The sequence below is a fragment of the Leptidea sinapis genome, chromosome 41 (genome assembly GCF_905404315.1).
Source record: "Leptidea sinapis chromosome 41, ilLepSina1.1, whole genome shotgun sequence".
Taxonomy (NCBI): Eukaryota; Metazoa; Arthropoda; class Insecta; order Lepidoptera; family Pieridae; genus Leptidea; species Leptidea sinapis.
In genome coordinates, this window is record NC_066305.1 from 4,314,100 (window position 1) to 4,329,926 (window position 15,827).

At 33.0% G+C, this 15,827-nt stretch overlaps 1 protein-coding gene across 5 annotated transcripts in view; it reads right to left on the reverse strand.

Annotated features, from left to right (window-relative positions):
- The window catches only part of LOC126976576 (adenylate cyclase type 2), a 196,809-nt gene that overhangs the window by 156,838 nt on the left and 24,144 nt on the right, over positions 1–15,827 (reverse strand). For 2 of the 5 annotated variants that reach the window (XM_050824967.1, XM_050824966.1), the window contains exon 1: positions 6,277–6,437. The exons of the other annotated variants lie outside the window; for them this stretch is intronic. In XM_050824967.1, the coding sequence (XP_050680924.1) occupies positions 6,277–6,307 (31 nt within the window). In that variant the 5' untranslated portion in view covers positions 6,308–6,437. Of the gene's footprint in view, positions 1–6,276; positions 6,438–15,827 lie in introns of those variants that run through there. 5 annotated transcript variants of the gene reach the window in all.

A 15,827-nucleotide genomic window follows, 5' to 3' on the forward strand; every position in this document is an offset into this window, starting at 1 on the left:
TTTTCGTCGACCGACTTCAGATGGAATCCAATATTCAAAAGTTCATGAAACGTGACCTCTTCGTGCTCGTATTGTCACGGTCTGTTTCACTTTTATGTGCATGTTTACACTTTGGAGTCTCCAGCTTTTCTTTGTGCATCTGTATTTTATCTAGAGAGCTTGATGAAATCAAATAATCGTTTCTACTATGAAATGCAGATCTATTCGATCTATCTAATACTCGTATATAAAATTCTCATGTCGCGGTGTTTGTAGTTAAACTCCTTCGAAACGGCTTGACCGATTCTCATGAAATTTTGAGTGCATATTGGATAGGTCTGAGAATCAGACAGCATCTATTTTTCATCCCCCTAAATGTTAAGGGTGGTCCACGCCAATTTTTTTTTTTTTAGTTTTTTGACATTTTTTTTTTTAAATTTGTTTGTTTATGTGTCAGCATTAAAAATAACATAAAACTTTAAATTTTCACCCATCTACGATCAACAGTTACTTTTGTATCGCGATTTTAATATCAGCAATACAACGTTTGCTGGGTCAGCTAGTTATATATAACAATAGAGTTTCTTGCGCCGCTTCTTCTCTCTCAGAGCGCCATTTGTTTCCGAAGCGGTAGTAGTATCTAGTATATTATAAATGACATCAAAAACAATTCTAAAGGAATCAATTTTGAGAAAATAAATGCCTTTTATGCGTTTTTATGCCTTTTATTCAAATATTAAAACAAGGAGAATTTTTTTTTGTATGTATTAAACATAACCTCAAATACTACTTCTAAAAATACTAACTTGATTAAAAAATTATATATCAATATAGAAAACCGCAATTATGCAAATTGTAATAAACAATTAAAATCGAAGATATGAATATCTAATCTACTCTCTAAGCCTTTATAAGATATTGTTTTATATGTCTAATTTTTATGTTATTCGAGTGTTGTGTTGTCTTAGGGTGACGGGCACAGTGTTATATTATCGGGGTCATATCATAATAATAAAATATAGCTTAGGTCGTTTTGTATTGTGACACTGTTTTATAGGTAGGCTATGAAAACTGACATTATTATTGATATATACTCATGTATTGCCATAAAAAAAACCTCCCTATATTATTTCGGTTGGTACAAAAGTTTACCTAATAAATTCCGTCGCGGCAACGAACCACCGTTCACATATAATTTGATAAGAATGTTCATATAAATAATTTTGAAGCGACAGTAAAATATAATTTTCATGAGTACCAATTTTTACTTTATAATAATTAATTACTTTCGCAGTTCCGTGAAGAAATATGAATAACACTAAGGTATTAAATACTCTGGGTATTCAAATAAACATAGTTTTTAAAATAATTCGTTTATGAAACCATCATTCCATACCGAAAACTGTTCACCTTTTAGGCTTGGGGAGCGCGCCGCAGCTTACACTTTTTTTATATGAAAAAGGAGGACAAACGAGCGTACGGGTCACCTGTTGTAAAGTGATCACCGCCGCCCACAATATCTTGCAACACCAGAGGAATCACAGGAGCGTTGCCGGCCTTTAAGGAAGGTGTACGCGCTTTTTTTGAAGGTACCCATGTCGTATCGTCCCGGAAACACCGCACAAGGAAGCTCATTCCACAGCTTTGTAGTACGTGGAAAAAAGCTCCTTGAAAACCGCACTGTGGAGGACCGCCACACATCCAGATGGCGGGGATGATATCCTAAATTGTGGCGTGTCGTGTGAGGGTGGAATATTAGGGGTTAAATTATGAAATTGCCGATTTATATTGAAAAATTTAAAATTCGTTTTTTTTAATTTAACATATTATAACTGTGCGAAAGCATTTTTTACTGCCTCCTGAGAAGAAAACTTTTTTCACGTGGAAAGTCCGTTCGAGCAAAGTCTAACGGTGAGTGACGAATGGTTTCTAATTGCAGTTCCTGTAGAGTTAAAACGGTTTCTCATGCTGTATTAGGTCTTGCGTTATCGTGGAGCAATAATAGTGAAGATCGATTCATGAGTCGAGGCAGTTTCACTGCTAGTTCTGATGCGGCGTTTGACCTGGGGTCAGCCATTGCATTTTTCGCTTACGGTTATCATTAAGAATCCACTTTTCATCGTATGTCACAATTCGATCCAATATTCCTTCGTTTCTGTATCGATTTTACAAGGCAACACAAGTATCAACAAGCGTTTCTATGAATCACCTCAATGAATATTTCATATGTATTAATAGGAAAACATCGTAGCCAATATTAATTTGCAACATTTTGCTGTTAAAAAAAAACAAGGCGTTAAAATTGTTACAGTCAAATACGGCCTGAACAAAATCAATATTTAGTAAATTTTTTTTAAGGTACTTTTTCTCTCGTTAATTTTTTTTAAAGTAATACTAAATCTTGTTCAATAATACTAAGACACAATATAAACTCATTCCAGAAAAAGAAAACCTTCGACCTACGATAAATGTTTCGCCTTCATTATTTTAGTAGCCTACTTAATTGACTACTAACACGCAACCGACAGTTGACGGTTCCAATCAACAAAATTAAAAAAACTATTTAATCCGTCTTAATAGTTCGCAACTCAAACCAAACTTTGGTTGGCCTTTTAATAACTAATTGAACCCGCGACTTTGTGCACGTAAAATACGGGTGCATTTATATTAATGCTTATTTGTAATGTAAACTATTCAAACAAAAACAAAACATTTTTCTCAGTGCAATATTTTATTTTACGTTCTTATATTTTGACCAAATTACTAAACAAAGATTAAACATTATTTAAAAAAAGAACCTCAAGCATTCGAGAAAGTTTCATAAAATTCTATCAAGCTGTTCCACAGATTAGCACGTCCAAAAAACAGACAGACAGATGGATATTATTTGTATTTGTATTTTTGTGTTCAGCTATACTCCCTTCATCGCTCACAATCGTTTTTTAGAAAAAATATCCAATATACGACAAGTTTTAATAAAGTATAAATATATCTATAATTCCAGAATTATTTATTTAGTCAAGGTAATAGAAATAAAAGATTCATCGTTTAAATGCTAAGATTTTATCGTATTTGATTCGATTGGCCTCGACTGATGTGGGTCGATTATTTTAAGAATGTTTTTATAACATAAATATCAACGTTTTTTACGGTTTAGGAGGACAAAGAAGCAACCACTTCATGGTAAGTGGTCATCGTACCGTACTTATCTTGCAACGCCGGAGAAATCACAAAAACGTGGCCGGTAAAATAAGTGTAGTGTACCTACGAGCATTTTTCAAGGTAACCATAACGTTTTCGTAGACTTACAATATACTAGCGTATAGAACAACAAACAGACAAGAATATCTCAGCCGATTTTGACTGACAAGTTGTAAATAGTCAGTCACGCTTTATTTAACCACTAAATAACGCATATACTGACAAATCAAATTGGACAGGAATAATCAGGCTTTCAGGTCAAGTATACGCTGGTATATCTAAGTCTATGGTGGTGTCGTCCCGAAATTGTTTAACAAGATTTGTCACTCTATGCTTTTGTTATTCGTGGAAGAAAGTTTCTAAAAAACAGCACTGTGAAGAAACGCCTTAATCCTCTTGCATCTTTTAATTATTAAAAAAATACCATGTAGCTTTATCATACCAAGCTTTATTCATCATAACGCATATTTTTTGTTACATAACATAGTATCAGAAAGTAAAAGGAAGACCATGGATTTTAACATTTGATGTAAAATTTTGTTCAGACAAACGAAAATATGGAGCGAATGAGTGAGGAAAGAATGACTTATAAAATATATAATGCAAGTGTGTGTGGGCAAGTCGGGAATCCTCGTAGAACATTCGACGACCAAATTGGGCACGTTTAAAGAAAAGGATAGGTCCAAAGCACCCACAACCGGCGAGCATGTATGAAAAGAGAAATGAATGTAGAGGAAGCGCGTGAAGTTTGTAAGCATAGAAGCAAATGGCATTCTATTGTCTCTGCCTACCCCGACGGGAACAAGGCGTGAGTATGTGTGTGTGTGTAAAAATGAAAATCTGGCGTTGCCGTATGGATATACGACTGACATTATCATGTCGATTCCCGGTTTAATCGCCTGACTGAACCGGGAACATAAAAAAATGCCTAATTATTTCAGAATCGTTATTATTGAAAATAGCCGTGGGACGCCCTGTATATGGATTGCAACAAAATATTAGTAAATAAGTGTTTTTATTTGTTTCTATTCTGGCCTTGATACAATAATAATATTTATAATATTTTACATTCTTCATAACATTTCAATTAAATATTGTACTATATTGTCTTTCTCGGGGTAATTGTATTATTAAATTCCCGGGAAAATAAATTGGTGTTTTGTTTTTTTTGTTATTCAAAAGGAGAAAGATGATTTCACAAAAATGTTTTTTATTTCAATGACTGACGAGTATGTATAAAACTTATTATAAAAAAACTCAAAGATAGGTAAATACACCCGCATGATTTATTCGATTACATAAAATAGTCCGGTCAATTTAGACATTCGAAGTTTCATAAAGTCCCAACAAAACGATTCGAACGAAACATGATTCAAAAAATTATAAAAGTTGTTATCGTCATAATATGCACACGTTTCCATGCCACCTATGAGGTAGCTATATCTCAGAAACGGTGCCTCGTAAGAAAAAAGTATTCCTACATTTTTTATAGATAATTTTATGATCTACAATTTTTGTCAGGAGTACTTTCATGATAAAACTAACCGTTTTGCTGAAAATCGCGAAAAACTCATTTTTTTGACCTTCAATAAAAAAAAGTCCATACACGGGAATGATGGGGAACTTATAAACATTGTTTATAATTATGTTTTCAACAATTTCACTGATTTTCAGCTTGTTGGGACTTTATGTAACTTCACTCTCATTTTTTGGTCTAAATTGACCGGACTAAAAACAAGAACCACTTTTATTTCAACAATATCAAGTCAACATTCATTAATTTTGAAGAGGTAATGTAAATGTAAATCTATCCATTAAGGGCATGCATTGAAGATATTAATAATATTAACACAATATTACACACAGTATCTTGCCCTAAACTAGGCAGAGCCTGTAATATGGGTGCAAGGCAAAGACACAATACAATATACATACTTACTTAAACATATATTAATACATATAAACATAAATCATGATCCGGAAACAAACATCCATTTTCCTTATATAAATATGTTTGCACCTACCGGGATACGAACCCGGGACTTCTAGCTCAGTGGGAAGAGTTACTAATCACTGGGCTATATGGGCCGTCAAAGATATTGAAACTATATAGTATAGATTGAAAAAAAGATGGCAACTGCGAAAAACCGTGATATGTTTATCAATAAAGTGAAATTATTTTCATTTCAATTTTGGTAAATACCAAACAAAATTTCAACTTCCAATATTGTTTGCTGGGTAAAAATAAGCAATAAAAAGGAATTGGGAGACTCCTTTGCACAGGATGCCGGCTAGCTTATGGGTGCCACAACGGCTCCTATTTCTGCCACGAAGCAGTAATGTGTAAACATTACTGTGTTTCGGTCTGAAGGGCGCCGTAGCTAGTGGAATCACTGGGCAAATGAGACTTAACATATTGTCTCAAGGTGACAAGCGCAATTGTAGTGTCGCTCAGAATTATTGGGTTTGTCAAGAATCATGAGCGGCACTGCATTGAAATGGGCAAGGCGTATCAATTACAATCAGTTGAACGTCCTGCTCGTCTCGTCCCTTATTTTCTTGAAAAAAAAAAGTAATAGTCAGCAGACCACATAATAATTCGCTATCCAGTATTTAATTTTAAAAGTGCATTTCGTTTAGCAATTTGACCTATGTGTATAAAAGTAATTTATACCTAATTCACGAAAATTAGATTAAAAGATGTACTTGATCTTGATTCAAAGCAGGTTAAACTTTTATAAAATAATCTGTTACACCGATATCTCCAAAAGGTCAGATAATTTTAAAGCATCATTAAATACTAACAAAAACAGGACTAAACAAAAAGATGACTAACCGAAACTTAAAATATTGTCGGCAATATCACGTTAAGAATTTGAAACAGTCATAAGAAAATCAATCTGCGATTATTTCGAACGAAGTCGATTAGTTTGTTGCAGATACCAATACATAAATAAATATCACAACCAGTTCAACTTGTTTCAATGTCATAAAATATTTTAATAATTACAAAATCGATAATATCCGCTAACTTAAATAACAGAACAAAACTTAATAATTGTTTTGTTGCATAAATATTAAGTTAATTTATATTACCTTCTCCAATATTTTCTTCTATCTCATTCATGTTCAATGTAGTAATCCATGCATAAATATCTACGCACTATCTATTAGTCACTGCACTTATTTCGTAATTCGTAACGACTTACGAGCGAAGTTTACCGGGAAATCCGAATAGCGTGTTCGCTGAATGGACGCTTAACGCAAACTGGTACGGGTTTACATCTCTGAGCTTTGAACTTTGCAGGCATCAGTAATGGGATTGATCATTATAGTCTGTTATTAAAATTAGTCTGTTTAATATTTAACTGTATATTAAGCCATGTTAACAAACTACCGGATTGCCTAACAAAAGTATTGCGTTATTCAAAAGAATTGTTAAAAAACGTTTGTGTGGAACAGGTTACTATATCATAAATGATTTCCTTAATGATACCACAAATTGGGAATGCAGTGACTGCACTCAGGCTATTAAATAATAAGTTTAATTGTACAATGTTACTTTGTAAACATATTTTTTTGATGAAAATAAAAGCCCGCTGAGTTTGTTGCGCCCGTTCTTCTCAGGCCTGAGGCATTCATTTTGGCATGGGTGGTAATTTTTTTTGACTTTCAATAAGTGATGTCACATCCTATATTGAATAAAAAATAATTTATTGCTTAAATAAATAAATTGAATTAATCAGTTTCGCAACGCCAACTCGGTACTTAAGGTAGTTCTTTAATGGAAAAGATTATAGTCTTTATATAATTATTAATATTATAGCTCCATATTCCATGAAAATCCTAACATTGTTTTTAACTCTTAATTCGTAAAAGAAGTCCCCTTCTATGTCGTAAGGTTGCAGTGGGCAAGCACTATTTTTATTTTGGTTTGAAGGACGCTGTAGCTAGTGAAATTACCGGGCTATTGAGAAAACAGCTTGTGTTTCAAAGTGACGAGCGCCATTGCAGTGCCAGTGGGAGGCTCATTTGCACAGGATGCCGGCTAAATTATGTGTACCACAGCGGCGTCTATTTCTTTCGTGAAGCAGTAATGTGTAGCATAACTGTGTTTCGGTCTGAAGTCCCCGTAGCTAGTGAAATTACTGGGCAAGTGAGACTTAACATCTTATGTCTCAAGGTGACGAGCGTGATTGTAGTGCCTCTCAGAATTTTTAGGTTTTTCAAGATTCCTGAGCGGCACTGCATTGCTATGGGCAGGACGTACCAATTAGCATCTGCTGAACGTACGAGCAAGACCCGTCCCTTATTTTCATAAAAAAAAGAACCGCTCAGATTGGGTTTTTCAAGAATTCTCAAAGGCACCGCATTGGTATCAGCAAAGATAAGTTACACACGATTTAAAAGTTATTGTTGGTACTTTAAGTATAGAATGTTATATGGATGACACCTATCTCCTACTTGTGTTGGTGGGCAGAGAGTAAAGTGGTAAAGGCTTGTCCTCGAGCAAGACAAAGTACTAGCTATTCATATCGTATAACATTGAAAATGCAATAAACAATTTTATATAAGTATGTTACAGAATTCCGAATTTAATTTGCCTCTATTATGCTCTCGTTATGTAGAATTTGTGAATACGTGAAAAACAGAATAAGAAACGGAAACGAGTATTCAAACTAATAGATAAGTACATAATTTGCCTATTATTTGAAAGAATTTAATGATACCAAAAATGAATTTGTTGCTTATATTATTAAACCGTGAATTTCAGGTTCGAACTGATAAATTGTATACGATCAGTAATGAACCAAGCTGCAAAAATCAATTACTTAAAAAAAATCAATGCAATCAAGTTATCATAAGTTTCTAAAATATGTTATCAGTAGGCGGCGATCACATTACTTATCCCCCAAAATGTCTGCAATTATTTAAGACACGAATTGGAAATAGTTTTTTTTACTTCCAAATTTTTATATATATTTGAGACTTATTTTATTATATTTATTTATTTAGGATATTTATTTAATTTATTTAAAATTTAGTTCTGATGATCGAAACCGTGACATTCTAACGCATACTATGAAGGCATATGAATAATAAACTACCTAGCATTTGTCCATATGTCATGGGTACCAACAAATTAAGCTTGAAAACTCTGTGATTTCTTTGGTTTTGTAATAAATGCACTCTTAATTTTATAAGACCTTGGCGAGTCACTTAAAGACCGACAAAGGTAGTGAATGTGTACTACCTTTTGTTCACTGACCACTGACTAATTATGTTTTCATCATTATAAAACATACGTACATTTAATTATTAACAAGTCAAATGAAAGTTCGTATCGAAACAAAGTTTGACGACATGAAAACCAATAGCATTACTCAGTTTGATTAATAAAAATTTACTTTTAGCCTACGTCATATAAAATACAAAAATTTATGAGCATTCATATTTTCCTTAAATCTCAAGAGTATTCACACTAATCTTGTGATTGATTTTATATGTTTTATGTAAATTATCAATTTATATACAAACTTCTATTATATAACAGATTAAATCTTTGAAGGTCTCACGAAATAATTTTCATTGTTATTAAACAACGTTAAATTTATGCTTCTGATCGTTGTAGGTATAAAAAATAAAATAGAAGTCTTATTGAATTGCTAGCTGCGCCCAGCTACTTCACCAGTATCGAATTAAATCTTAGTTTGCTAATATAGGATAAGATCCAATATATCTTTGTTTTTCCGTTAGTTCAATGACGTTCTATACATATAGAGTTACTAGCCATTCCCGCCCGCATCGCTGCACGAATTTTAAAAGGAATGAAAGTTGGAATTTGAAAAATAAGTGGTCATAAACCATTTATGATAAATTTCGCATCGAATGGTGGTAGTTTCATGTCGATACGATCAGTGATTTAGGCGTGAAAGAGCCTCAAACAAAGACCATTTTCATTATATATGTATACTAGTGGACCCAACAGACGTTGTCCTGTACACACGTCTTAAATTTGAAAAATCGGTCCAGCCGTTAGGAGGAGTTCACTAACATACACATGAGCAGGAGAATTATATTATATGGACGGAATTGAGAATCTAAACCAATCTCAAATTCACTGAAACAAACAAAAAAATCATCAAAATCGGTTCAGCCGTGGAGGAGGTAGTTAAAGTGTGAATCGAAACCATTCTCGAATCCACCTGAAGATACACACCAATCTCAAATTCACTGGAACACACAAAAATATCATCAAAATCGGTCCAGCCGTTTAGTACGTAGTTCAATTGTAAATCTAAACCTTCCTCGAATCCCCTTGAACTCTCACAAAAAAAATTCATCAAAATCGGTCCAGCCGTCTAGGAGAAGTTCAGTGACATACACACGCACACAAGAAATATATATATATATATATATATATATATATATATTGAATTCATCATCAATCATATATATATGTAAATGTAGAAGGGGTTGGTCATTTAAACACACTTAAAATAGAAATATCTGTATTTTACAGTTAGCACTAATAATAATTATAATAATAAATGACTCAATACAATTTGGGCAGCGTTACTCCTAACAATTCACGATAAGTAATGTTCTACTGATAAGTACTGCTACCAACTGTTCGTGAACTTAAAATGTCAAATAATGTCAAAAATGTCAAATGTCTTATGACAGTTCATGACGTTGGTAGCGCTTGTAAACACATCAAGCTCACATAAATAGACAAATCACGTCATTGTCATTTCATATACAATTTTGAAAAAAAATATTTGAATTTCGTTGCCAACCGGTTTGGAGAATACTTTGCAATACAAACAACACCTTAATCAAAACGTCTCGTTTAATATTAATGCGTTTCAGTTGTGGCAGGGGTAAGCCCACAAAATAAGCACATGTTACGGAAGCGACAGACTAACACCCGGCTTTATGTGAATGTAAGCGGTGTTCACACTAATCCTGCGTTTAATTAATGTGACTGTAACAAGTGCTAAATAAATTAAAATATTGTTTACTGTATTATGTACGTAATAAATGTATTACGAGCGCTCGTCGGCTCGCCTTAGATTTTGTTCAACTTTATAGGTTTTTGCAGAACCCTCATTCATTTTTTGTATAGCTGAGTGGTTAGCGATCCTACCTACTAAGCTAAAGGTCCCGGGTTCGAATCCCGGTAGGTGCAAGCATTTATATGATGAATATGGATCTTTGTTTCCGAGTCCTGGATGTTTAAATGTATTTATGTATGTTTAAGTAAGTATATTGTATTAAATATATCGTTGTCTTGCAACCCATAACACATGCTTAATTTGGGGCAAGATATAATACGTGAGAAGAGAGAATATGTGTAAAAAGTGTGTCAATATTATTATTATTAATATTTTTGAGCCAAATATAGTCTTTATTATAAATACTATTTTTGCTGAAAGTTATTATTAGTGCTTATAGTAAGTGTCTGACAGGTCCCGTCAATATCGGGTCAGAAGAATTTGTGATAAGTTAGAAAAAAATTCAATCATCTGATTCTTGTATAAATTTTATGCAAGAAATCTTGACTGGCGAAGATGACTTACAAAGTCCGATAAAGCACTCCGTCATATTACATTTAGTAAGAACGTGTTAAACTACACTAACTAACAAAAGGTGTTTGTTCTATTAATTGTAACACCGCTATTCGACAAAACTCTTAATGCCTCACCTTATATCGGGATTGCTGATTCCACGGTCATGTCGAAAGCAAAGTCAAATTGGCTTTGAATTGGAATCGTAGATTAAACTATTTGACCGCGTGCAACTCAGAGCTGCTGGAACCGTCGGCGTTCCAGTACTCTGTGATCAGCTTGCTCTGAAACCACGTGGCGTTGACGTAGGAAAAATATTCACGTGACGAGACGAGCAGGACGTTCAGCTGATGGTTATTGATACTCCCTGTCGATTACAATGCAGCGCCACTCAAGATTATTGAAAAACTCAAATATTCTGAGCGGTACTACAACTGCGCTCGTCACCTTGAGACATAAGTCTCATTTGCCCAGTAATTTCTCTAGCTACGGCGCCCTTCAGACCGAAACACAATAATGCTTACACATTACTGCTTCACGGCAGATATTGGCTCCGTTGTGCATCCATAATCAAGCCGGCATTCTGTGCAAAGGAGCTTCCCACTGGTCTCTTTATTTCAAGTCAAAACGACATAATTACTATACAAAAACCTTACTCACCATTAATTATTGTAAATAACACAAGCATTTCTGTTTTAACAGCTGTTTTAACAGCGTAAATCTTATCGTTACATAATTTATGCGTCTAGAGAGACCCTCTTGCTATTAGGCAAGGCATGATAACAGGCCAGGTTTAATACTTTAGTGTGCAGTACAGCTACGTCTTACTTTCGCAACATGTTTCGTGATATTTAGAAATTTTGATATAAGTATTGAATTATCTTGATAGGTTGAATTACTTTGAAAATAGAACTAGCACTTCACCGTTACTTTTTTCGACGTGTTCACAGGTAGACATATATGTATATAAATTATCTAAGAATTTGTCCTTCATCTTAAATTATGTGTTAAATATTTATGAAAATAGAATAAGATGTATTAATAATTATATTAACGTAAAAGCTTTATTCAATGTTTTAATATGTAAAAAAAAAAAAAACAAGAAATAACACCACAACAACATGCTTTTCTTAATACTTGCACAGTGTAGTAAATTAAAAACAAACAAAGATTGAATAAGGGCAGCCTGAAGAAGAAGGCGAAACGGTTTTTAAATATTCATGCGATGGTAAAATACGGGCTGGCTAGCTTGTAAATTATTACTTCCCGCTAGGGAGAAGCAAATACATGAAACAGTTTTGTTATATATTTATTAAATTATATGTTTATAGAATTATAAGTTTGTTTTGATTTCAAATTCGAGTCGAATTTATATCTACAAATTAGCCGATTGTAACTCTTTAGTCACAGTAGACATATGTCTACTATGCTTTAGTGTAAAGATGAAAGATTCTCTTTTATCTGTGGTCTAGATAAAAGAACTAAGAACATTTATCTTATATATAAAATTCTCGTATCACAATGTTCGTTCCCGTACTCCTCCGAAACGGCTTGACCGATTCTCATGAAATTTTGTGAGCATATTGAGTAGGTCTGAGAATCGGCCAACATCTATCATCCCCCTAAATGTTAAGGGTGGTCCGGTCCACACGATTTTATTTTTTATTTTTTTGACATTTTTTTAATTTGTTTGATTATGAGTCAGCATTAAAAAATACATACAACTTCAAATATTCACCCATCTACGATCAACTGTTACTTTTGTATCGCGATTTTAATATCGGCAATACAACGTTTGCTGGGTCAGCTAGTATTCATATATAATTCTAATAAATATTTTAAAGTGGAAGAAATCACATTAAATTTTTTCGTTGTTAAAATTTTTGACGTTAATCTAATTAAAAATATAACTTTAAATCTAGTTTAAAATACGCTTATCAAGGCAAATAATAATATACAGATATTTTGAACTATGAATAATTATTGCTATTTAAATATTATTTGCGGAATTTCCATCTCTATACAATGAACAATGATTATTTAAATAATATATTCTCCTTATTAAGTTTTATTAACTATATATTTCACAATACCCAAAAAGAGGAAGTACTTACATCTTATACAATATAGAAATTTATTTCATTCTCGTCCAATGGTTGTGGTTCAGTAGACATTATGAGTTACAAGAGGGTTATAGTAGTAGTTGAAGTATGATACAAATAAAAAGGCATAAAAGGCATAAAAGGAATTTATTTTCTCAAAATTGATTCCTTTAGAATTCTTTTTGATGTCATTTCTTATACTACTAGATACTACTATCGCTTCGGAAACAAATGGCGCTCTGAGAGAATAGAAGCGGCGCAAGAAACTCTCCCAGCATTCTTTTTTTATGCGCTCTACAAATGGTGTAGTTGACCAAAATACGTCAGGGTGCCGAATTTGCCGGTGTGAGCGCGCATCGAAAATATTCACACTGATAATGTTTCCTCGCGCGAAAATAATTATCACTTCAAAAAACAATATATATTCAAACACAAACAAATTTATAATGTGCACATTAACCGTATTGAAGCAATACAAAATAGATTCACACTTTGGATACTTACAATTACGCACAAAATAGTAGATTGTTAACCAAGGGACGAAATAATTAATTCCCGAGGTATTTAGATGCCCGAGCGCAGCAAGGGCGGCTATAGTCCGAACAGGAATTGATTATTTTACCCGCGTTAAGCATTTTACTTTTCATTTCGAATATGAGGAAAATAAAACTAGTCGTTTATCTAAACTATTTATTGCTAATATATTATTATATTACCTATTTAAAATTAATTGTCAAATTAGGACAATAATTTATGTCGACTTTTTAAATTTTAAATATGGAACTCACCGCGTAATTGTTGCGGCTTATTCCGCTCAAAGAAGTTTGTGCTAAGTTCACACTGGCTGTTTAGAAAGTCACATGGCCGCAGCATTTTTTTTTAATTAGTTGTTTTTTACATAAAACTCTTCACAGCTGAAAGCAGTTCTATTTTTGAAGTTCATTCCGGCCCTTAGGTGGTAAATAATTTTTATGAGTTTTTCCCTGTCTATGGAGGGAAGCAGCAGTTTCCACCCAATAATCAGATCAAGACAACATTACTTTCCGAGTATGAGAAATGAAAAACTATTACCAATATTAAATGTCACGCTGTAAAAAAAAAACATTTTTTACCTCTCCAAGAAAGACGACGTGTTGCAGACATTACTTATATCCTAATTGTAGGAAACAGTAGAGTAAACTGTGCAGAACTGCTAGAGCAGTTTGGCTTACGAACCACTGTCAAAGGCGAGGCAACATACTCGAAATACAATCAGCAAAATGTAATTATAGACAGAACAGTTTTCTTATTAGAACATGCAAACTTTATAATTGAGTTGATAATGAATACGACCTTGACCTATTCAAGACAACACCACTTTAATTTAGACGTCAGGTAAATAAAACTTTTAATTTATAAAAAGTAAACTAGCCGTTCCCGCCCGCTTCGCTAGGCGAATTTTAAAAGGAAACAAATTAATGAAGGAAGTTGATATTCGAAAAATAAGTAGCCATAAACCATCTCGGATAAATTTCGCATAAACGGCGTTGTTTCATGTTGATACGATCAGTGGTTTAGGCGTGATTGAGCCTCAAACAATGACCGTTTTCACTATTAATATATAGATAAATAAGATTATATTAAATGTAAGCGACTATACACAATTAAAAGCTATTATTTCTGAAAACTTGTAAATAGCTTTCTGAAGTTGTAAAATAAAAATAAAAAACAAACAAAACAATCTAATATAAATCTTATTACTATATTTACTATACTACCTATGATAACATTAAATAAAAACTATCATTACGGAAAAGTGTATCAAAAATAAGTTATGATTGGCTTTTAAGTTTGAGATTCCAAAATTGTATTTCAAAAGCGGGTCTTTAATCAATTGTGGACTGGATAACTTTGTCGTTAAGATCATTAGCATAGACTATAGAGTTAGGACGCTGTAATCCGGTGCTCTCTAGTCTCTACAACACAATACCCACTTACTTCATAAAGCTTCTCGTCGAAGACAGAAGTATGTCTCAATATTATCCACTTAAATCTAACAAGAATCAAGAATTAATAATCTGTACCAACTTATCAGTATTATTATTGTATACTAACACGAGTGTTCCACATGTAAATAAAACACTTTTTAAAGGATTAAAACGCGTGCAATTATTACAGTATTTTTTACATTAGGTTTTTGCGTAAAAGTTACTTTTGTTTTTTATTACATATTTAACCCACAATTTCAGAACACCTTCTCTTGCATAGCACTTTTTCATTTAAGTATTATTTTTATTAAGGGCATACATGTTAAATAGCCTCGGTGTGTACAAAATTATCTAAGGCCAGCTGAGAGTGTGTAGTGTAGTTAAGCTACATAGCCTTCCTATTAGCCTATATTAAAGTCAAGCTGGAAAATATAGGATAGGGATTAGGGTATTCAAAGAAAAATTCTTAATAATATTACTGTGGATTTATCCCGATATTTGCTTTAAGAAATTTATTGTTTATGCACATGTATTTTAATCATTAAAAAATATTTCAGTTTGTGTATTGCACTTTTAACTAGCATCTCCGTAATGGATTGTTTTCTGAATAAATGTAATCAGCTACATCAGGATTTAGCTAAGTATACTCGTCTCTTGAATACTCAGTGTAGTAGTAAATTTGCTTCCCGAAACTCATACACCAAAGGACGTGCATTTTTTCAAAAATAGCGAGACATTGCTAATAGTATTTATTTGTGTATCAAAGTGATGGTGATACGAATGGGCGACAATTATCATACAACATTTTTGATGCATTAATTGACATCAAAATGTAATCTAAAGAAACATTTTTGGGAATATGAATGCTCTTAGGCCTTTAATATTGAAATGTTTGTTTGTAATAGCATAATAACGGCATGTTATATAGAACAGAATACCAATGCTTAACATTTTTTCCTTAAACCCTGCTCCAATTTTAACGGGACTTTTACTAACTAATGGTTCAT